Below are 23,386 nucleotides of genomic sequence, written 5' to 3'. Positions count from 1 at the left end.
GAAAAAATATCTCAAACAAGTTATATTTATAATAACTATATAAATTTCTTGAGCTTCTATTTCTATTGGTTTGCAGATCCAACAATAGAGAATTTTTTGATAATGGTTAGGATGAGTAGATGAATTTAGTAAATGCCTAAGTCAATTTAACAATTCCCTTTATTTTTATGTACTATAGGGTTTTGCTAATGTCACCACAACTTTTGCTATTGCTACTACGATTTTCCACCCAATTAACATTTTTTTTCTTTTTCTTCTTCTTTTTCTTTGTGCCAATCAAAAACAATTGTTTATATTTCAAATTTATGTATTGATTTATTATAAAATGGTTGTTTTAGAAGTAGAAAGAAGAAATTTTTGATTAAAATTGAATTAAAAATTTCATGAAGATGTGGTGGTAATAGCAAAAATTGTGGTGGCATTAGTAGTACCATATTTGTAATGAAACTTAAACAATAAATTATTCTCTTACAATATCTTACAATGCTGCAAACCAAGAGAAACATTTTATATTCATTAAAAAACAATGAAATTTTACTTCTTTTACAAAAAAAAACAGGATAAATTCCAAACTAAAACCATGATTTAATATACTATTTTATGTATTAATGAATCAATACTTTACTATAAAAATATAACTTCTAAACAAAATCAATGGCCTCCAGTGTTAGTATATAAATAAAGTGATATAGAAATTACAAAACATAGATCATTGCACTAATTCATTGATCCAATAAATTTCTTCATTCAGTATAGTGGAAAGCACCATAAAAAAAAGATTCGTTCACTCATTACATTTTAAAGAGTAATTAGGAATCAAATTAAAATTAGCATTTTGAAATTCACTGCAGTGTTTTCCAGCTTTAAGAGATTAAAAAAATCAAATCACAGCAACTATATATTGAACTAGTTTTATTTCTTACAAAGAAATAAAGTACTAAGTTATTTGATTTTAAACTATTATTCTTTATAAATAAATTATCTGCAAGATTTTTGAAAAAATAAAAACTAAACACATGTTATTAAAACTTTAGTGCAAAAAATTATTGCAATTCTTGATAACTGTTTATAAACTCGTTTTTTGTGTTTTAAGCAGTAAATTCATCTTGAAATGTCAATTTTGAAAATTGGTACAAATTCTATTTATTTTATTTTATTTTTTAAAATCGTGTCAGTAAATTTTGCGAACACTTAATTTCAACTAAATTTTAGTATGTGATATTCATAAAGGAATTTGGATATTACAATACGTACAATTATAAATCTCAAAAAGTAGGCACCACTTTAGAATTTTTATTTACTATAATTTACCTTTTAGATATGGGTGTGAAAAAATACATATATATATATATATATATTTATATATTAAAAAATTGGTATCTGTCCGTTTGTCTATCTGTTTAAAACACCGCTCAAAAATATGAACCACAAGATGGACAAAGGTTTCTGCGAGCAACTGTGCCATTGTTATCGGGCCCGTTTACACTGCAGCCTCATGCTAGACAAACAACTCCCATTTGTGGAGTTTCCCTGTTCACACCAAGACCACTTTCACATCACACCTCATGCTCAAAACACTACGTGTTCATATTCGAGGAGTAATAAAATGCAACATCATGAAATATGTTACGAAAATATAAGTTCATCACCACTTTCACCACCCAAAGGCGGATGAAAAGTATCCATAAAAGTTCATCAATTGAAGATGAATGTAGTACATCGTACACGAACGAGGTCATCCATCCAGTCACACAGTCCGTGAGGTGGGAACAAAGGTGGAGCCATCGTCATCACACCAACAGCTGTGCAGCTCACCATCACAAAACAACAGCCACAGAAACGTATTCTCTCCACCTTTAGGACACGCAACCCACCATTTACCTTTAAAAAGCTACTTTAAAAGCTATTATCCAACAGGTATCCACCCCTTAACCCCCCCCCCCCCAACACTCTTTGAGCTAACAAATGGGAATAAAATAAAAAATTAGAATCATTCAAGAACGAAGGTATAAAAGTAAAACCACCCTAATTAGGAATAATATTATTCAACCTGGCATTTGGAAGCATCTTCCTGGGTCGAAAAAGAAAAATGCTTTGGAGCTGCTTTAACGGATGGGTTCACCCAAATAGGTACTCCGACGCCACGTAATCGAGGCGTTCCCAGTCGAGACTCCATGTGGTGCTGTGGGAACGGGGTGTTTGTGTCCTGGTGCGGATCCGAGCCGAGTGGGGTCTAGGTTCGGTGAAACCAGGCCCGGGGACTGTTGAGGAGACGGGACGGAGGAGAAGAAGGGGGAGTGGCGTTGGAATCTAAGGGAAACCAACTTCGCAGTCGCCATTGCGGGCTCGATGAGGCGAATTCGCTGCTGGGATCATCGATCGGCCTCCACGACGGTTGCATGTTCAAGCGCTCCCTGCAACTCTGGCGTCTGCACGGCGCTTCTGGGTCCTCTTGGGCTCGGCAGGGTTAGGTTTCTGGGTGCGTGATGGGAGCTTTTGCATGAGAGCATGGAGCCTGCGTCGCTGAGGACTTGAGGGTGCGTAAAGATGTAGAAGGTGGGTGGCATTTTGTCGATCTTTGGGCGTATTGGGTCGGCGCAATTAAGGGTCAAGAGCGGTGGTATGTTTTGGGTGCTACAGAGCAGAGTGATTCTGGTTTTTTGAGATGTTCAGTTGTGGCTTTGGGAATGAATTAATTAGGGGTGATGATTTATTTCCGGGGGTGATTTTCTGCAGCGGTACATATATATTTTTTGTTGTTTTTGGTTCGGTTCGGTAGAGTATTTGGTGATTGGTGTAGTTCGAAGAAGACCTGGAATTGGGTGATGGGAATTGAATGATCCCTATTGATCATAGAAGGGGATTTTGGTTCTCTGAAGTGGAGTTTGGATCACAGGGTTTTGTCTTTTAAATTTTTTTCTTCTCACTATCGTAATGGTTTGTCTTAATTTTCTGTAGTTTTAATTTTAATTTTTGGTTTTTTAGATTGCAGGTTTTCTAATGTAGACATTCTCATAGCCGCATTTGTACGGGTAGCAGTAATGGCTGGCCTAAACCAAGATGTGGCAGTTCTGGCCAAGAAGAAGCAAGCGTCAAAGACATGGATGGTTCTGGACAATGAAGGGGAAAAAAGGGTGTTAGAAGTTGATAAGTACGCAATTATGCATCGTGTTGGCATTCATGCTCGCGATCTTCGGATTCTGGATCCACTTTTATCGTATCCATCCACGATTCTGGGGCGTGAGCGGGCCATCGTGCTCAATCTTGAGGTGAGAATTGTTTGTGCTCTCTTCCTTTCGGCTACCATTTATTAGAGCGGGAGAGAGCATTCCTTCGGCCCGTCTCTTGAGACTTCCTGATGCAATAACATTCAGTCTTTGCAGTTAGCTTCCTGTTGCGTGGTTTGACTAGGTGTCTGGGTTTAGTTCATCTACATCCCGTCTAATCGCCGCTGCTAAAGCAATCGATTTTCATTGTTTGAATCTCAAATCAAGAGGTTTAACTTGTTTGTGCTTTTATTCATTTGAATCACCAAGTACTTGACTCCTGGTACTTGTGTTTTTTGAACAGCACATCAAGGCGATCATTACCGCAGACGAGGTGAGTGTTTTTTGTTTGTTTTAGTGCCACTGGGTGTAGGTTAGTCGTGTCACCTGAGCTGAGTCATTCTTAATGCCAAATGTTGTGATAGTATTCATATTATGCTGAAGGCTTTTACTTCCTGAAGGCAGATTTGCATGATGTGTCTTCTTGCGGTTATGCAGAGTTATGAGTAAAAAAATAACGGCTAAAATGTAGTCATTGTTGTGCAGGTGTTTCTGCGTAATCCAGCGGACGAATTTGTGATACCATTCGTAGAAGAGCTCTGCAGACGATTACCCACCAAAGGATCTGATAGTCTGGGTCACGAGGGGTCTGAAGGTGAAGGCAAAGAATTGGATGGTCCCGGAAAAGGCGCAACGTGGAGTCCTCAGCACGAGAAGCAAGATGATAATACGCCAGGAAAAGACGGTAATTCTTTGTCTAAATATACCTCAATATGTTCGTATTTGTTGTAGGATTATCCAGCATCTAAAATTCCTCCCCTCTTACGCTAAATAATATATGCTTGGTACTTAATTGGTTGGCCCGCTAATACTTAGATATGATAGTTATATTTAGGAGTTTATAGGTATTAAAAAAATGCGATGTTTGTCACGAACGCTTCATTTTTGAATTCCAGGTAGGAAATCCTTGGTCAAAATTTCAGTCGTAACCTGTTCATTCTAACATTTGAAAGACTCCGCTATGGAATAGAAGTCAGACAAGTCTATTAGAGTTTGTGAAACTTGGTGTGCACATCTGGCGTCGATCTTATGACTAATGTCTTTGTATGAACCAGAATAGTGTCTTTGTTGTGTCCATGAATCCTTTTTACAACAAGGTCTTCACATATGGCTGCAGAGGTTGTTTTTAATTTTTAAAGGCCAAACATCATAGTATTGCCTTCGATCCGTACACTGACATCTTCCGTGTAAATGATAAGTTATGTTAATTCCTTTCGAATTGTATGTGGTACGAATGAGAAGTTCTAACAGAGTTAACGTTGTCTGGCAGCTCCTCCGTTTGAGTTTCGGGCGCTGGAGGTAGCTTTGGAAGCTATTTGCAGCTTTTTAGATGCACGCACCACTGAGTTGGAGACAAATGCATATCCAGCTCTGGATGAGCTTACCAAAAAGGTTCGTTCATATACTGAACTTTAGAGCCCTCTTGAAGTGTTGCTTCCAAATTTCAAGGCTCCAATTGATCACCTTCTTAAGCATGGCGGGTGCCATCCTTTGAACATGAAGCCTGAAGGATTATTTATTCATCTATTCATTTATTTTTCAATTAAATTCTTGGGCTGGAGGTAGTCGCTAGAGGCCTTTGGTTGGGTTAATTTGCTTAGCCAGCCTAAATTGGTTTCCCTTGTACCCTTATTTTTTACTGAATGTTGGGTTGTTTTCTATGATGCTTTTGTGTGTCGCTGAGTACAGATTAGTAGTCGTAATTTGGACCGCGTACGTAAGTTGAAGAGTAGCATGACAAGGCTTAATGCCCGAGTTCAGAAGGTACTCTGCTTTCAAATCCTTCCTAGATGTATGTGCAAATTTCATCATCCAAATTGCAAGGATGAAATAGCTTTAGGCTTCTCTAAAACCTTTTCTTCGCAAAGTGATATCGTGTGGGCTCCTTGCTGCGTTCTTTATGAATATTTTCTGCGTTGTAATCTCTTTACTTTGCAGAAAGGAATCCTTTTTAACTGAGATTGATTCTAGCTTGTGTACAGGTGAGAGATGAATTAGAACAACTTCTAGATGACGATGATGACATGGCCGACCTTTTTCTGACTCGGAAAAGAGGAGATGGATCTTCATCTCCGACTGGAAGTTCTGATGCACCTACATCTCCAACAATCGCATCCCGTGCTTCATGGGTCAGCAAGGGCACTGGAGCCATCAGTCTTAACCATGGAACTGCTACAGCTACAGATTCCGATGACGTGGAAGAGTTAGAGATGCTTCTTGAGGTACCTTTGTTATGCTTGATAGAACCAATTTAAGGTTATGTTCTGAGATTAGCGCATGTATCCCACATTACCTGAAAATCGGGCCGTTCTGAATGCAGGCTTATTTTATGCAGATTGACAGCACTTTGAACAAGCTAACTACAGTAAGTATCCTATCTTCTATCAGGATCGATGGTCATCCGATCCTTACTGCTATTTTGGTTTCTTTGTGTTGATTTCTCGCTATTTGATTTTTATCTTCTAGCTTTTTAAAATACTCACATTTTGCATTCTTCTCGTCAGCTTCGAGAATACATTGATGATACAGAGGATTACATCAACATACAGGTATCAGCTATGCCACGTATATGTAGCTGTCCACTTTATCCGTTAAGAGAGGAAGAGGGGAGAGGGTTTCCAGCTTGCGTTTGTCTTTTGTGTAGTTTGATGTTGTTAGTGGACGAAATCCGCCGCCATGTCCTCGAATGCATGATTAGTATCAATTGGAAGCCATGTTAGAAAGACGCGAATTTGCTTACTTGGCACTTCAACGTGCAGGCATTGATAGGCATGACAATAATTTGAATTAACTCTTTTGATCGTAGCGATATGTTTGTACTGTTTAATTGCAGATGACTGTCCGCAGAAAGAACAAATTTAGGGCAGCTGTCTTATGATCGTATATTTGCGCTGTTCTGATGCCTTCACTGTTTCCGCTTTTTCCAAACAGCTTGACAACCATAGAAATCAGCTTATCCAGGTACTTCACGATTTCGTGTCCTTCACTCTGTTGGTTTTGCCACTTCATCTTGTGAAGTATTTGTTCTTTGAAATGTGAATGGTTTTTAAACTCTTCTTTTGAATGGACTTTCTGGTTTCTGCAGTTGGAGTTGATACTCAGCTCGGCTACTGTAGTGGTGGCTCTTTTCTCCCTTGTTGCTGGTATATTTGGTATGAATATTCCCTATGAGTGGAATGAAAATCATGAAGAGGCCTTCACATGGGTATGCAAAATATTAAACCTAGTCTTGTTTATTTGCTGTGATATTTGCGCATGCTGAAGAATCAGTTTGATGCTCGTACAGAGAATCGCCTTCAGATTACACCTCATTCATTACTATCACAGATTTTCGATTGATCCTGTTCTAATCTGATGGCTCGGTGCTGCACATCAGGTGGTCGTGACTACGACAATTGCCTGCTTGGTGGTGTTCATCGCCGTCTTAGGCTACGCACGTTACAAGCACCTCATTGGAACTTAAGTTTCGTCCCAGAGCAGGCTACACGAATGCTCTTGTACCACCACTCTTTATTTACAACCCACTATGAATCTCTTGTGGCTACTTGCTTCAAAGGAAGTATATTGTTTCAATTTCTGAGATCCATCGATTTTATCAGCAGAATATAGTTCTCGTGAAGCTGGCTAAATGGTGTAACCTCGTACAATTGTATCACTCTGCGACCTTGCGAAGAGTAAAAAGAGATGATAATTTTGCAATAAAGTCCACCGCACTTGAGCCACCTCCCTCTCACTTCGCTCAATTCTATCAATATATGATGTAAACTGAGTAATCCATTTTCGCTGTGCAATTCACCCATCAATGACAACCTTGGTCGGCGTTAAGACCTCCCTGCAAGAATATACTTGCGGATTCACCTCAAATCTTCACGACGTTACATTCTAGACCATTCTACCGCACACTAGGTAGTGTCCACTGAATGGTTACGAGGATATTCGTCTAAGAAATAGTATTCGTTCAGGAATTACCTCTTGATTCATTCGCAGGGTCTATCTTCGCCTTTCTCTGGGGCCCACACTTCTCATCGACAACTCCGGCCCCGTTTTCTGACTCCCAGATTCATCATTCCTCGGGCAGGCCCGTCTATTATTACGAACCATTGGTGGACACTGGAGCCTCCCATCAACGGCAAAAAGTGCATGAAAGGTCAGCTGCAGAAACGGGGTCATGGGACGCGGAACTCGTTTGTTCCGCCCGCGCCTAGGTCTTATAGTCCCCCTTGCGTCAAGCCCTAGGATGTTATATCCAGTTTCGTGAGTTCGTTCGGGACAATCGCCTCGCGCACTTGCACTTCGTTGGGAGCAATCTACAGCTACACTCATGGCTGCTTTGGAGGGCACAATGGCGAGGATGGCAATTTGCAAGTCGTCATTCTGGACGGGTAGCTGTGGGGAGTTCGCGTCCCCTGCTGCTGTGAGCCTGGCGCCGAAGCGACGGACTGTTAAGGTGCAAGCTGTGGCGCAGGTGACCACCCCAGTGAAGGCGGACGCTGCCTCCAAGATTAAGAGTATTTCCGCGCGGCAGATTATTGATAGCAGGGGAAATCCGACCGTGGAGGTTGACTTGGTGACAGACCGTTGCTACCGATCTGCCGTGCCCAGCGGCGCGTCGACGGGTATTTACGAGGCATTGGAGCTTAGGGACGGGGATAAGAAGGTTTTCGGAGGCAAGGGTGTGTTGAAGGCTGTGGATAATATTAACAATGTATTGGCGAAGAAGCTTGTGGGGCTTGATACTCGGTGAGTTGGTTGCGGGCAGTTTGGGAGGATGAATTGGTATACAGAGTGATCTTGCATTGAACTTGGTAGCAGCTCGTGCTGGTTGGTACAGGTGTGTGATGAGATTATTGCTGGGAGGGTTTGGATAACTGTATATTGGTGGAAATCGCAGGAATCAGAAGGAGATTGACAGCGTAATGCTAGAATTGGATGGCTCGCCCAACAAGGGTAACCTGGGCGCCAATGCCATCTTGGGTTTGTCTTTGAGCGTTTGTCGCGCTGGAGCTGGTGCGAAAGGCGTGCCATTGTACCGCCATATCCAAGAGATCTCTGGTACTAAGGAGCTAGTCATGCCTGTACCTGCCCTGAACGTCATCAATGGTGGTAGCCACGCTGGTAACAAGCTTGCAATGCAAGAGTTTATGATTCTGCCTGTTGGTGCATCCTCGTTCAAGGAAGCCATGCAAATGGGTTGTGAAGGTATTGCATTATCACTATTTCTTGCTGCCTTTCATCAAACCAATTAGAAGTATTAAGCCATTTGTTCGTTTCGTCTTGCTTACAAGAATACCCAAATCCTCGACCTTTTGAGTACAAACGACTGGATAAGATCGTCATTCTATAGACCTTTTAGTTTGATAACACTTGTGTTCTCGCTTCTTGATGGTTTTTACTGAGGAACTTGAATTCAACTATAGGGATGCATCGTATAGTTCTGTAATAAGCTGCAGTAACTCCACTGTGAGTCTTTTTGCAGTGTTGCAAACACTAATCTTCCTTTGTGAGGTCGTTATCTGAATTCTGAAACTCGTTTTCTATCTATGGACAGTGTATCATGTGCTGAAGGGCATCATCAAGAAGAAGTACGGGCAAGATGCGTGTAATGTGGGTGATGAGGGAGGTTTCGCTCCAAATATCCAGGACAATCGGGAGGGACTTATTCTCCTGGTCGACTCCATCGAGAAGGCTGGATACACTGGCAAGGTGAAAATCGGTATGGATGTCGCGGCTTCCGAATTTTTGACAGCAGACGGGAAATATGATCTTGACTTCAAGGAACAGCCAAATGATGGCAGCAAGGTTCTTTCAGGGCAAGCCCTAGGTGATCTTTACAGGGAATTTGTACGCGATTTTCCCATAGTGTCCATCGAAGATCCGTATGATCAAGACGACTGGTCTTCATGGACAGCTCTGACTTCGAGCATTGATACCCAAATCGTTGGCGACGACCTTCTTGTTACTAACCCCAAGAAAATTTCTGAGGCTATCTCAAAGCAAGCCTGCAACGCTCTGTTGTTGAAGGTATGCTGTTCGTGATTCCAGAAGACACCAGATTATGTTAGCTCCATTTTATCTTCGCTTTAAATTTAGAGAATGCTGTTTTATGAAGCTCATTAAAGCATGAAAGTAAATGTCTTCATTTTTTCTAACTGTATCGCGCAGGTAAATCAAATCGGGTCTGTAACGGAGTCCATTCAAGCTGCCCTGGATTCCAAGGCAGCCGGTTGGGGTGTTATGGTCAGCCACCGAAGTGGAGAGACTGAAGACACTTTTATTGCTGACCTCTCTGTGGGCCTTGCGAGCGGACAGGTATTCCGATTTCTTCAAGTTTCACCATGAATTACCCTTGTGTAACTAGTGTCCTTGTTATGCAACTGTTTCTGCTATTGCGTTTTTCGATCAGCTTAGTTGCTTTCTTGTTTTTGCCTGAGGATCTGACACTAATTTCCTACTCAGATCAAAACTGGAGCTCCTTGCCGAAGTGAGCGTCTCGCCAAATACAACCAGGTATTTTCTGTACTTAAACTGCTGTTGTTTGTTCTTGATTCTTAACTGCGTGCACATATTTCCTGAACTGCATGAAAAAACACACGACTTGATTTGCGTAAACATCCTGCTTCATCTTCTGAATGATCTCATTATGAACTACTCGTTTTTTAGTAGTTCTGACAAATGTCGTGATTCTTTCAGTTGCTGCGGATAGAGGAGGAGCTCGGCAATGTCCGTTACGCAGGACAGAGCTTCAGACAACCTCTCTAAAGGAAGGATAGAACTCTTAGTGACCACGAGTTTGAAGCAATTCAATGCTAATTTTGAGAGGACAATGTTCACGTAGTCAAAAGTCCCATCTGGGTACAGCTCGATTGTTGAATTGAACGGGCGGAGTATTGGTGAGGAGTGAAGTTCATCTTATCGCTAGGAGTTGTAATGCTCTGTCATGTTCTCGATCAGTTCTTGATTTAACGGTATTGTGCCAGTCTTTCATTGTCAGCTTACTTTAATTGGGACGGAAATGCGAGTAAAATGACTTAATTTACTTTTTTCCGTTGCACCAGTACGACCTTTCCTGGGATGATATCAGTCATTTATTTTAGATGGCTTTTTCAAACTGTACCAATATCGGAAAACTCTAATTGTAACCAGCTCATACATTTGTTCATCGACCATGGAGCGTAGAGATTTTAAAATGTGATTTTGTATCTGTACACATTACTAGTTTTTCACTATGTGATGAAGTATGTGATATATAAAAACAAGAACATCTGCTCATTCCGACAATACTATTGCATTTTGCAACCAAGCTGTTTATAACCAATTTTCTAGTTGAAAAATTTCTCAATAGAATGTCGTAATACGCACTTGGACGTTTGTACTGAGACACATTTTGCTCCAATTGTTGTTTATTTTACGTAACGCCAAAAAGAATAGCTGATCACTGCTGATATCACATACCACTCCATTGCCCAAATTAATCGAGTTCAAAGTCAAACCCATGGTCTTTGTCAAGTACCCCAATATCCCGGAAGTATAATAGATTTATCAAGGCCTGAACACAAAAGTCCCTGCAAGGTATATACGTTACTTATGCGACATGTTAACACCTCCAACATGCAACTTTTGAAATAATGCCGAAGTACGTTAATCTTACAAGACTACAACTATCCAAAACGCGGAATCCAACCCAGTTCTCATTTCTCTCCTGCGTCAGTGATTTGCAAATACAGTGTCGTTTCTCCGTGGAGGGCGATCTGGAATAGATCCTGCAATGAGTTGCAAAGAACTTGTTAGAGTAAATCATAGATGAAGCTATGGACGGGACAATAAGATGAGGAACACATGTGACAAATAGCTATTTCTCTACAGGAATCAGGTACATGATTCAACTACGACTATGATATGCAGAATCGTTATCCGCAGTGAACACTGCATAAGGGTCAGAAGCACCTAAGGCGGACCTGGCTTAAATTTAGATGCTTCATGCCTAGCAAGCTCAGGTGGAACAGGACTGTTGCTTTGTACCAACATCTGAAAAACCAAAACATACACCAGTGGCGTTAACAAAAAACGATATCCCATCCAAATACTCAAATGCTCTAAAGTAAAACTATGCTGGAGATTTTAGTAAACTCCATTAGCATTTGAAGATTGAAATCGACAATTCCAAAGCTGGGTAAAGATGCATCAGAACCTCCAACATTAACGCGCTAGAAGTCCTAATGGATACTCGTGAAGGTCGAAATGATAAATGAGATTCAAGGATGGCATGTACTAATGATTTGCTCAGCTGAAGGATAAGGAGTGAGTGAACACCTGTTTCAGATCATAGAAGACGTCGGTATCATGAAGAGTTAAGAATGTTGTGGCAATACCCGTCTTGCCAGCGCGACCAGTACGTCCTACAGAAGTAATTCACGACGTCAGTCACATTGAGCAAGATCTCCTTAACAGACTCATGGCTGGATATGCATCCCGAACTTCCACTGGGAATCGGACGACTACATTAAACGAAGCTGTACGTTTCCTGATTTCACACCTTCATGTAGTAATGTAATGCACTCTCACTGCTCAGGCCCATGTTCTTCAAAAGCATACATATGAATGCTAAACATACAAGCTGAATATGCTCAATCCCTCAATTGATTAGAATATCTATCTGGATCCCCCTAAACTATCACTAGTGGATTACACAAGGAAACGTACCAATACGATGAGTATACATCTCAATATTTCCAGGCATATCATAGTTGATAACATGCGCGACGTCCTGCGAAACCATGATAGGACCAGTATAAGAAAACTCAGCAAGAGCAGATTCTATATCCCGATGGAGACGCAAGAGTTGAGATCATACGTTGCCATCGAGGTACGGAAGAACATAATTTGCAGCAAAAACTAAAAGCTGAAAATACCACCACAGATTAGAGCAAGGTTTTGCTGAACATGCTTTCTCAAAGAAAAAATGGTAACGAGTTGAAAGGCGATTGGTTAAGTACCGGAATATCAATACCACGACCAGCTACATCTGTGGCCACCAGGCAATTGAACCTCTTGTTTCTGAACCCATCTAAGCTCACCTGAATGAAAACCACATTTAACAAATATTAGTAACAAATTCCAGCATGTATTAAATATTTTATCTTAGAGAAAATTAGAAACTCTTCTTACATGTTCCTCAAGATAATGGAACAGGAACGGGCTAAACTAAAACCTTACCTCACGCTGCTCCTGGGTCTTGCCTCCATGAAGAGTGGTGACTCGATAACCATTTTTGTCAAGTTGTCTAGACAATGTGTCTGCGCTTTTCTTGGTGTTGACAAAAATTATGGCCGTTTTATCACCCATATCATTCAAAACGCGGCACAATCTGCCAAATCACAGGATTCTATCATACTCAATAGATTGTCCTACGCAGTACTTGGTTATCGACTTAATGACCAACGAACCAAGGGAGTTCGTTGAAAGATAAACGTGATAACCGTTAAGAAGGTCGACTTCTTTCATGGTTAAAGAACACTTCTGAGGAAGAGATTGAACAAACAGGTAGATATGAAGTAAAAACCAAAACATGACACAATACAACGGAAAGACCCAAAAGGTATAGCAGGTTGTAAAGATGCAGGGACACATAATATCTCATGTCAGATCAGGCTTTGGCATTTCCTACACAGTAATGTTCTGACTTCAAGCTCACCTATCCAGTTTTTCAGTCTCTTTAACCATTATCACATGCTGGGTGATAAGATCAGTAGCCTTGCCTGCCGTTCCAATTGTTACCTGCAAAATGATCCAGTATGTAACACCTCAAAAACATGAAGGCGACATCATGAATGCAAATTGTTCTCAGGAACAATTTCCTAGCAGTCGGACGTTAAGACAAGTTGCAATAAATCGAATTAATAAGATCGTAGCACTAGTTTCAATAGAATGAAGAAAAAAGGGGGATTGAGGGAAAAAATTGAGAAACATACCACCACAGGATTTCGTAGATACTTCCGGGCCAGACGCTCCACTGCAGGTGGCATGGTCGCACTAAACATATATGTCGTTCTATAAATTTTATGTGTATCAAGCTCCTGAGTCCCAAAAAATATTGTGTTAGTTCTACCTGTTCAGATCACCACTCAACGACAGCAGTTACTTTTGTGTCTAATAAGACGCCTAGTACAAGAGAAAACCATAAGAATAGTAATACTTGAGAATGAGAATGTACAGAAAATCTAAAAACAAACCAGAGACAAAGTATAATTCTTACTGCATCTTCATTCTCTGGTTTCAAATTACTTGAGGGCATAGCATCTAAAACTCCCATCACCTGCGAAAATATCAGCCTCGCTAAGAAACAAATTACGGATAGGGAAAAGAAAAAAAGCGACCAAACAAATAAAGGAATCAAACAATTGAAGCCATATGAAATGGAAATAGAATTTGTGATTGAGCGACTTTCTTTAACTCTACCTGTGGCTCAAAACCCATGTCGATCATTCGATCCGCCTCGTCTAACACTACGTAATTGCACTGATTAAGGACTGCATATCTGCAACAAAGTGTACGAAGTGTAATTGTTACAACTTAACTATTATATAGAACTCACGAGAGACTGAAGAAGAGCAGATGATGCACCTAATGGCCTTTGAATAAAAATACAAGTCATGAACACACAAAATTAAACAACCACTGAACTAGCTACATACCTTCTTTCCAAGCAGTCAAGAAGTCGACCTGGTGTTGCTATCACAACTTCACAGCCCTGCCAGAAGCAAATTCATTTACACGTGAGCGAATAAACGTTGAACATATTTACAGACAAGACATAAAATGCAGATCACATGTATGTTCCAGACTGAGAAGGTCAGAAAGGAAATATGTACCAAAAAGCTTATGACTTGAAATGATGACCAGTGACTACAACCATGCAAAAAATAGTAAGATGTGCCTCATTTTCGGCACAGTATATTCCAGTACCTACAAAACCTTAGACATATGCCTTCAAAATAACTTAAAATGCTTCTTCGTTTCACAGAATTGTGTCATAGGATTTAAATAACAGTCTTCCAGATCAAACTACGTTGCATCAATTCCTTACCTGTCTCAACTTAAAACCTTGTTCTTCAATGGATTGACCTCCCACAATGGACACAACGCGAATATCCTGCATTGAGAACCAAAATCATGGGTCGTCTGACTAGAAATACATGCGTTTGTAGAAATACAAAAGGTGAAATAAGTCAATTGCAAACAACGCAATCAAATCTTCGCTAGGATATACCAAAGCCAAGTTTTAGGAACACTATCTGCTCAATATGCACAAAACTTAACCTCTGATACTGATAGTAACTGAATGCAATCTAAATGAGAATCATAGAAGATAAAGTTGTCATGTGCAACTATGTTCGCAATAGTAGATAGAAGCATCCAGATGGTTCAGGCCAAAAGCACAGCATCTGTCATACATTAGAGTGGTTCGTAGACATACAAGAAAATGCGCAAATTTGACAGTCTCGTCTTCGATCTGCTGAGCAAGCTCCCTAGTTGGCGCCATGACAACAGCGTAAGGGCCTGAAACAAAACAACAATCACACAATCTAACGATTCAAGAACAGAATTGTCAACCTAGTTTCTGGATAATTATCTGGTAGAATACTCGTACTACCCATCTCCTCTTGCTTAAGCAACCATGAAATAAATTACTGTGAGATAAAAATATACTCAGAAATCCATCAATCGAGACAAGAACAACAAAGGTTAATGATGTAATAATATGGACCTTCTGCCTCAATCTCCTCCGTCATTGGAGGAAGTTTGGAAATATAGGTGAGCATGGGCAATACAAACGCTGCTGTCTTTCCAGAACCTGAAGCATGGTTGAAAATTTTATGTATGTCAAATTTCATTCACCCAAATGTACTGCATAGAGTCATCTAAACAAGGGTATACACAGGTAGCGATCAGGCAACATGATATTTTAAAGAGATCGAAATTACTACAATTACCAAGCGCAGGTTTTGAAGATCTAACACATTCACACCACATCGTACTGTTCACTTCACTGGCAGACAAAACGCACTTCCGAAAGGATTGGTTAGACATGGCATTATCGAAAACAGAAGCATTAAAAGCATCAGAGGCATAAAAATACCAGTCTCCGCAATGCCGATGACGTCCCGCTGCTGAAGACCTATTGGAATGGCAGCCATCTGAATAGGAGACGGCTTTGTATATCCAACCTTCTGAACAGCTTTCAGTAGCTCTGGACTCAAAGCGCCCTCCGCCCAGTTTCGCATTGGCCGTGGAATGCGTGAGCCCTACACATCAACAAGTTGATCAAGTTTTATGACTCTGAAAAAAACTTCCAATCTATTCTTTTAACTGCTGCCTGTGTATATGCATACGTTCCGAGCACGTATCATCATACCTGAAAGAGCTTGAAAACATTTGCTTACCTTGTACGAAATATTGAAGTCCTCACGGAAAATACGCCAATCTCTCTCTGTCATCTCCTCCAGCTACATCCATGCCAACGTACAAAGTCAGACCCATGCAATATAGAGATTGGGACCCCTGTAACATAGCAGCTTTCAGCTCCATTTATAGAAAAAAACTGAAGAATTTAAGTAGAACACAACCCATCCGAATATAGCAAACCCTATAGAATAAAAAAGAAAACACACAAAAGAAATAAGTGATCGACAAAAAAATTAGCAGACCTTCTTTTCAGACCAGTGGCGATCAACACGCATGTCAAATGTGTCGTACATATTTGCTGCTTCCTCTTTTTGCTTCTGTGCCGCAATCTCTTCGGGCCTCTCCTCGAGTCCGACTTTGAGCTGGTCAGCATACCACAAATAAATTCAACAAGTTAGTACAGAAGGCAGCACTTCATGTTCAGATAAAATTCCTAGCATAAATCAGGTCATATGAATAAGTAGAAGTAAATTTCACCAAACCAAGTGCTACCATGTTACATGTGACACTTACAACACTTGGATGACATTCTTTATGGATTACAATACTGCAAACCTCGTCAGATATACAGGAGTTACAGGGAAGATGCAAAGCCCATTAAGGATTACTCGAGAACCAATACTAAACGCAAGATTTATTTTCTAAAACGAAATGAGGTCATCATCCATACCCGAATCTCCTTTCTTAAATCGTTTTCATTCTTGGCTGCTAGCTGGAAAGCACAATCATTTAAAAAGAAAGTATTAGTCAAAAGCTTAACCTGAATTGTCGAAGGACGTAAATGCATCAAAACACATCGGCATTTTCAAATAAAGTAGAACATAAACAGCACCTTCTTTTGTTCACGCCGATCCATGCCTGCTCGAAACCCTCGCCCAAACAAAAGCTGAGCTTCATGCGGGTTTTGGTATCTACATAAATGTACACCTAAATTTTTAGTCCTGGCTTTCGCATTTGGCAATAGTTGTTAACCACGGCCCAGCACAAAAACAGTCACCCGCTAAAAGACAAGAAAGGACAAGCGCGAATGACCTCGACAGGACATTATCAAGATTTCAGCAACATTTCAATACTGTTATAGCAACAATAACAATAGCAATAGCAATAGGAATAATAATTTTATTATTACTAAAAACTGGAAAAAAAGGAAAAGTGAAAGAAAAACCATTACATTGGATTCATGTCCCTAGATGTGTCTTCAGTATTCTCCCAATCAAATGAAAAGCGGAACTTCTCACTTGGTTTGACAACTCGCTTCTTCAACTTCTTAGCACCCAAGTACTGCACCCATAAAATTGCACCTCAAGATAGTACACATGATTAATTTCTACTTCCTGCAAGACGACTTCAACTATGACAAGTGAAACTTCTAATGAACCAATACTCTGAAAGTAAGAGCACTCCAAAGGAGAATTAAGATATTTCGAACAATAGCACAAGGCACATAAATCACGAGCAATTATTATTTCAAAAAGTGAACTTCGAGCAACTTCACATTCAATGATTAATTTACTAGTACAATCCATGTTGTTTCAAATAAGAGCGGACAGCGTAACATTCAATTTTCTAGTTATCTGAAGAGAAAATTGGTAGGTTACTTACTTGCTCCTTAATTGACTCCAATTCTTTTTCATGTTCTCGTTGTGCCTGCTTCTCTAAACGCTCCCTCTCACGTGATCTTGCCTCTTCTTCACGCTCTCTTTCTCGCTCTCGACGTTCACGGTCCCGTTCTTTTTCCCGAGCCTCGCGAGCCTCCCGGTCATGATCACGATCTCTATCACGGAATTTCTCACGGGATCGGTCTTTATCTGCACTCAAATTTTCAGAGTCAATCATGAATCAAAATTTCCACAACTAGCGGACAAGTTTCTTTCAAAAAGTAGCTGCAAACGCATGATAAAATAACCTGAATACAAAAGAACACCTACGGCGAGACAGCGGACTAACCTTCCTGCTCCTTGCCTTTGTTTTCGACACCCATCAAAAGTCTGCGAGACTCTTCATTTCTGCATGCACATTAAAAGAGTAACCAGTGCGATCTTTGAACAAGCAGAAAACTGAGTGAACCTTGTCCAAGTGCCAGAAGTGCTGAAAAGAGTGAACTATAAGATTGAAGTAGATGGTGTATTAGATCAGGTCCGCACAAAATTACCTTTTCAGCTGCTCAGCTGCTTCTTCTCGCCGACGTTGCAATGCAAGCTCTGCTCTCTGAGCCTTGGTTAAAAACACCGGCTGAGAACAAAAATAATAGGTAACTTCTCGTTAAAAAGGTAAAAGGAAATAGCCGAACACAGTCAAAGTCTAATAGAGGCTCTAGAGAGGTTTACATACCCCAGACTTTGAAGACAAATATTTCTGTAGTAATCATACAACAATGATAAATCCGCATCTAAACACACCTGCAAAACTCTAGCAATCGAGCATTCGTTCCCATCACAAAGCACCAACCTGTATGTAAACAGGAAGCCAGTTTCGCTATCTTGTTATACACGAAAATGTCAACGTCCATACTTCTACCCGAGTTATTAAGTCCAGGAGTAACACATTCTCAAGTACGTATTTTACCCCTGTACCAAAATGACCAATAATATGGAAAACTCGAATCTCAACTGAATATGAGCATTCTGCATTGCAGTAGACCCTCTCCTTACGAATGTCATGTTTGTCAAGTCTAGAATGAACAGTTAAAAGATCTCCTTAGAAGCAAATATTAAACCCAACACGGACAGAACAAGCTCATGTGCTTCAGCTCAGACCTTAGTTTCCTTCACCATGCCCCAAACACTGGCCTTTATTTTAATCAAGTTCGGAGCATACTAGAAACAACATGGACATACATACTGCACAATAAACCGAGACCTTTAAACAAGATCGCTCGTCAGCTAATGTTCTGCCAGTCAAACAACATTTTCATCATTACTAAATAGAAGTTCAAAAACGCTCACATGTAACTCAAGGTTGCCCAACAATTTCAGGAAACAGAGTAAAAACGTTAGACTTCATGAATACCACAAAACCTCAGCACGGTTCAACAAAGTAAACGTGGAGGGTGCACCTTTGCTTGCTGCATTGCTTCGTCCTTGCGCTTCCTCAAAATCTCCTCCAAAGACAGAGGCTGCAATTCATTGACATGCAAAGTTTCAGCGTCAAATATACAGAATATCTACGTTCTCGAAGGGAGCAGCAAACTGTTTCAGGATAAGCTAACGCTCATACGATCCCACTAAACAAATGTATACTTGGGAGTTACAACATAAGGAAGTCCTTAAAAACTAACCTCTGCTTTTTTGCTGCTATCTGGCACAATTGGACTTGGCCCACTGCCGTTCGGTTTTGGCTTTTCCTCAGCACAAAGGGCTTCCAAAATCTCACCATCTTCAACATCTTCAGTTCCAACAACCGAAACCTTCTCCTTATGTTTGTCAGCTAACTTCTCCTTCTCACTTTCTTTCCTGTTCTCCCGGTCGCTGGCCTTCTTCTTCTCACGACCATGACTGTCTTCAGTTTCTTTCCAATCATCTCCTCTCCTCTTGCGATCTCTTTCATTCCGTCGATCCCTACTGCGACTTCGGCTCCTGTGCACATCTCTCCTGTGCCTGTCTCGGCTCCTGCTTCGGCTCCTGACCGAATCCTTCCTATCACGACTCGTGCTCCTTGAGCTTCGACGAGCCGGAGACCGAATTGGAGAACGACTCTGCTCGCCCCTCCCTCCTCGACGATCTCGACTGCTGCTACGGCTCTGACGGGAACTATGGTGACGATCTCCTCGGTCTACACTGCTCCGACTCGGCGACTTGCTGTGCTCTCTATCCTTCGTGTTTCTGTGCGAGGAGCGGCCAGCCTCGCGATGATGGTGTCGGTCTGAAACAGCTGGTGACCGGTCTCGACTTTCATGTCGAGTTGTAGAGGGCGCCATAACAAGAGCGCCAACAGATCACAATCCTCCACTGCTAAGATGAAACCATTAATTCAAACTAGATGCTCTCTGGACACAAAAGAAAATAAACCATTCCATAGACTACCAGATGCCTTCAGCCAGAATAAACCCTTAGGAGACGTCGAACACTGCCTACCGCGCGAAAGGTCAAGAAACCTGGCGATGCTTAAAATGGACAAAATTGACAACGTGCAATACCTTCTCAATTTGAAAAAATTTACGTTTAAAACACAAACACGCACCCCTCTCGAAATCAATTGCACCACAGCGGAACTAAAACTAGAGCTAACAACCTCGCTTTACCATTCTTCTCAAACTCTCATTTACCCTAATTTATGTCACAGCTTCAACGATCCTTCCTTTCTTAATTCTCGTGTAATTTCTGTACCCTAAACTGGAAGCCACCCAACATGCATCACCAAAATACACCAATCAACCAATCAATGACGAAACTTACAAGAAACAGATGATGCAGCCAAATCTGTTCCACCCGCTCCGCAACGTCGAACAACCAAATACTTAAAAACCGCTTTTCTCAACCATTCCACCATCAATCGGAAAAAAATAGAAAAATACGTAACTCAATGAATAAACAGAAAGATACCTAATGCTGCAGAATTGACGCCGAAAACTCAAGAGACGAATACCTGCTAACCGCGAAATTTTCAATATCCAACACTAACTCCCACCTCATGCACTCCATTCGCAGCGTTCGAGGAAGAGGAAATTCTGTTTCACGGCTGAACAAAGAACATAACGGATGAATGGTTTTTTTCCGATGCGATATTCTATCATCTGCCGTGAAGCTTTTTCCTCACCCTGGGCTGTTTGAATGAATGTGGGGTGAACGAGGTTTGGTTGCGAAGTGGGTATTTCAGGTTTCGGGACGAGAGGGATTTGACCCGAAGGAATGGGCCTGATTTGCCCTCTTCTTCCGACAGAAAATTGGGAACGTTGCTTCGTCTGTCAATTAAATGGAAGAGCTTTTCCGGAGGACGGGACGCGTGGAGTGAGTGTGAATTCTACGGCAGCCAGGAGGGTGATGCAATTTGGGTTTTGTCCAGGTTTCTGTGTGGACTTCACTTTCGCGAACTGTTATCTGGTCTGAGATACAGCTGCAATATTGAAAAGATGTTGCAGGGGCATACTTGAAATTGTAGTCCCAGTTCGAATGTGAGAAGCGGTCCAGGATTTCTTCACTCAACTGGATTGCTCAAATCACCCCATTAACTATGTGTCGAAATTTGTGACGCTACATGGTTAAATGCTGCTCGACTTTGGGTAATGGTTGTAATGATTTGCACATCGATTGTTTCATTAGCATTAGCTCTCATCATGGGTGTGGGGTGCTTTTTGCAGGCCCTTGGGATCCAGGAATTTTTTAAGTATGCGAGCAATCCACTCATTTCACAGAGGTTATAAATGTGACATCGTATTTGAATTCTGAAACTCATGTATATGAAGCTCCATAGCTAGTTCAAACCGATGCAACTCACAGTATGCCTTCGGCTGCTACCCTGTAGGTATGGATTTGTTTTGTGTGCAGGTTGTAGTTGATCAAGAGTTCGGGCGGGAGGAAAAATCACGAAGGTCACTGGTTCTTCACAATTCAGTGCTCACATGCGCTTGTCAATGAAAGACTCATGGTTCTCAATTATTTAAAATCTGAATCCACTATTTTCTCACAAAAAATTCAGTACAGTTGTAATTCGGGACCAATAAGAGTAGCATGGAAAATTTCGTTATTAAATGCTCGACGTGGCTGTGGTCGAGATTTTTAGTGGAGTTTGTGTTCTAGGACTGACGAATCCGACTCAAATTCAATAACTTTTAGCTGGTCGTCAGAGCAAAGCCTCGGTTGACCAACTTCACAGGTGCAAACGAGCATATTTTACCCTATTTGAAGATCTTTTGCGAAACTTTGACTCCATCTCACGGCTTTTGCAGAATATAACGATGGTTCTGTTCGGTGCTTTTGGCTCCTCATGGTACAGCAAACACAACGCCCACCTGTTCGTTGTGTGTGAAAGTACTAAGCAGTGATATCTTGGACATCATCAATAGCCTCAAAAATGTGTTTCCATAACGTCAGGTGACTTCTGCCGCATCGTGCGGAACGAAAGACAGAACTTGAGAAGAGTCGATTGTTTTGATAGGTGTGGTGTCTTGCATCTACAGTTTCTTCTACAAAATTCTAGAAAAATTATATTACTCGCAAAACTGTTCCACACCATGTGAACTCCATGTCGAAGCTCATCTTACTAAGTTTATTTTAATGTTATGTCACAATATCATTCAGCAAATTAACACGTGTTCATGAAACAGAATCTCACTGATGTAAGAGGCGTGATTGCACCGCGAGGCCGATCATCGATTCGGTTCTTAGATAAAAAGGCGGCTCCTAATCCCACCTCGATGGCGCTTGCGGAGCTCTCAGAGTTTTCTCGAAAAAATCACGGACAATCAGTCGGGCATATTCGGCGGTTCCAAACCAGCGGAACACCGAAACTAATTCACGAGGCAGTAGTCCAAGTACTTCCGGTGCTACATTAGATGTGAACCTGAAAAACAAGCACAACATCTTCATTGGCATTATTTACTTGTTGTCTGGAAAGCTCTCGATAGCGAGCCCCTGGTCTCGGTTGACCCCATTGCCTGATCAACCTGAAGCAGCTGCCACAGACTCGAGGTCGACCATAACAAAACAAACAATCCATAGTCTTCGCCGTAGCGTGTCTCTTTGCAGCCTTGCTCTTAATCCTCCTCCTCCACATCCACGTGAGAGTGGTGCTGGCATGACCAAGAATCGGGTGTTGCAACCTTTACTTCATCAGCTCTGACATTGATACCATTCATCACTTGTTGAAGTACAACATCTGAGAAAGTACTAGAGATTTGCTGACATGCTGCAACAAGAGCACTAACAAGTTGAATTTTCTCCATTTTCATATCTTCTATCTTGCTTATGTTTGCTTTCTTGTAGTACCCATATCAGCTGTTCAACCTTTCTTCCTTCTCTATCACCAAAAGTAGCAATTTGTTTTGTCTACAATTCTCATCCTCAGTCTTGATGGTATACTGTTTATCAGTACATGCTATAGCTTCGTCGAGAATCTCCTTTGATTGTTGCCTAGATTCTCATACTTGCATGATACGAATGTTAATATCTGATCAAAATCAAATCCTTCTAGCTTTAGATGCTCAAGCTCTGGATCGATTTGAACTTCGGAGTATCCAGGGAATGTTTTGGACATGTTACTTGTTTCACAAATATTTATCCTTAGTGCTTTCTCTTCATACATTCTCAAGAAGGATGGAGATGGCCTGAAGTCTTCTATATTATCATAAGCTTGAGCCTTAGCACTTGCATTATCCTTAGCCACCTCCTCAATCAAAATTAATACAATTCCTTCAGAATTGACAATGAAAATCATTAATTTATCAAATTGGTTAAATTGTTGAATCAACTTGGATGGAATTATATGTGGTTTTTAATTTAGAACAGACAGTAAATCTAAACGAAAAAAACAATTTTTGAATCTACGATAAAAAAATTTACAATCACATGAATTTGAAAACATCATTTATTTATAAATATATTATGCACATGATTGTTTTAATCCTAAAGGATCCAGGGTCATTTCAAACTTGAGAATTTATG

General features: G+C 40.9%; 4 protein-coding genes across 13 annotated transcripts; 3 read left to right on the top strand and 1 right to left on the bottom strand.

The window, feature by feature from the left end:
• The first annotated feature begins 2,326 nt into the window (after positions 1–2,326).
• LOC112277847 (magnesium transporter MRS2-I) lies at positions 2,327–7,048 on the top strand. Of its 6 annotated transcripts, none has more exons than XR_016501848.1 (12): positions 2,327–2,556; positions 2,993–3,269; positions 3,571–3,600; positions 3,813–4,011; positions 4,597–4,718; positions 5,016–5,090; positions 5,309–5,548; positions 5,647–5,691; positions 5,831–5,875; positions 6,160–6,287; positions 6,412–6,531; positions 6,703–7,048. XR_016501848.1 is itself a non-coding variant. In XM_024510642.3 (12 exons), exons 2-12 carry the CDS (start codon positions 3,042–3,044, stop codon positions 6,787–6,789), a joined length of 1,221 nt encoding a protein of 406 aa, XP_024366410.1. In that variant the 5' UTR covers positions 2,327–2,556; positions 2,993–3,041; the 3' UTR covers positions 6,790–7,048. The 6 variants fall into 6 exon arrangements, 3 of the variants coding, with proteins under 3 accessions (XP_024366410.1, XP_024366415.1, XP_024366403.1); XR_002968526.3 differs by having other exon boundaries at positions 2,986–3,269; positions 5,662–5,691; XR_002968524.3 differs by having other exon boundaries at positions 2,986–3,269.
• A 529-nt stretch (positions 7,049–7,577) lies between these two features.
• Positions 7,578–10,366, top strand: LOC112277838 (enolase 1, chloroplastic). Its single transcript, XM_024510627.3, has 6 exons — positions 7,578–8,066; positions 8,218–8,525; positions 8,875–9,347; positions 9,489–9,635; positions 9,783–9,833; positions 10,017–10,366. The coding sequence occupies exons 1-6, from the start codon at positions 7,648–7,650 to the stop codon at positions 10,083–10,085; spliced, it is 1,467 nt and encodes a 488-aa protein (XP_024366395.1). The 5' UTR covers positions 7,578–7,647; the 3' UTR covers positions 10,086–10,366.
• A 477-nt stretch (positions 10,367–10,843) lies between these two features.
• On the bottom strand, positions 10,844–20,506 carry LOC112277816 (DEAD-box ATP-dependent RNA helicase 21). Of its 5 annotated transcripts, none has more exons than XM_024510567.3 (27): positions 20,373–20,506; positions 20,183–20,206; positions 19,066–19,735; positions 18,844–18,903; positions 17,941–18,020; positions 17,736–17,794; positions 17,391–17,596; positions 16,960–17,069; positions 16,621–16,699; positions 16,459–16,500; positions 16,031–16,150; positions 15,767–15,829; positions 15,463–15,628; positions 15,091–15,177; positions 14,800–14,882; positions 14,410–14,475; positions 14,018–14,073; positions 13,782–13,860; positions 13,579–13,638; positions 13,295–13,399; positions 13,018–13,100; positions 12,540–12,690; positions 12,320–12,400; positions 12,027–12,090; positions 11,637–11,722; positions 11,282–11,351; positions 10,844–11,086 (listed from the first exon to the last, which is right to left on the bottom strand). In XM_024510567.3, the coding sequence occupies exons 3-27, from the start codon at positions 19,702–19,704 to the stop codon at positions 11,031–11,033; spliced, it is 2,751 nt and encodes a 916-aa protein (XP_024366335.1). In that variant the 5' UTR covers positions 19,705–19,735; positions 20,183–20,206; positions 20,373–20,506; the 3' UTR covers positions 10,844–11,030. The 5 variants fall into 5 exon arrangements, with proteins under 5 accessions (XP_024366335.1, XP_024366353.1, XP_024366362.1 ...); XM_024510585.2 differs by having other exon boundaries at positions 20,330–20,450; XM_024510594.3 differs by lacking the exon at positions 20,183–20,206 and having other exon boundaries at positions 20,330–20,468.
• LOC112277868 (uncharacterized) lies at positions 20,490–22,189 on the top strand. Its single transcript, XM_090248446.1, has 6 exons — positions 20,490–20,551; positions 20,604–20,789; positions 21,085–21,140; positions 21,673–21,713; positions 21,818–21,881; positions 22,051–22,189. Exons 1-5 carry the CDS (start codon positions 20,490–20,492, stop codon positions 21,857–21,859), a joined length of 387 nt encoding a protein of 128 aa, XP_090104572.1. The 3' UTR covers positions 21,860–21,881; positions 22,051–22,189.
• Positions 22,190–23,386: the final 1,197 nt, after the last annotated feature.

The sequence above is a fragment of the Physcomitrium patens genome, chromosome 2, assembly GCF_059467195.1.
Source record: "Physcomitrium patens ecotype Gransden chromosome 2, ASM5946719v1, whole genome shotgun sequence".
NCBI lineage: Eukaryota > Viridiplantae > Streptophyta > Bryopsida > Funariales > Funariaceae > Physcomitrium > Physcomitrium patens.
Note: the sequence above shows the minus strand (reverse complement) of the source record. Positions and strands in the feature narration are given on the sequence as shown.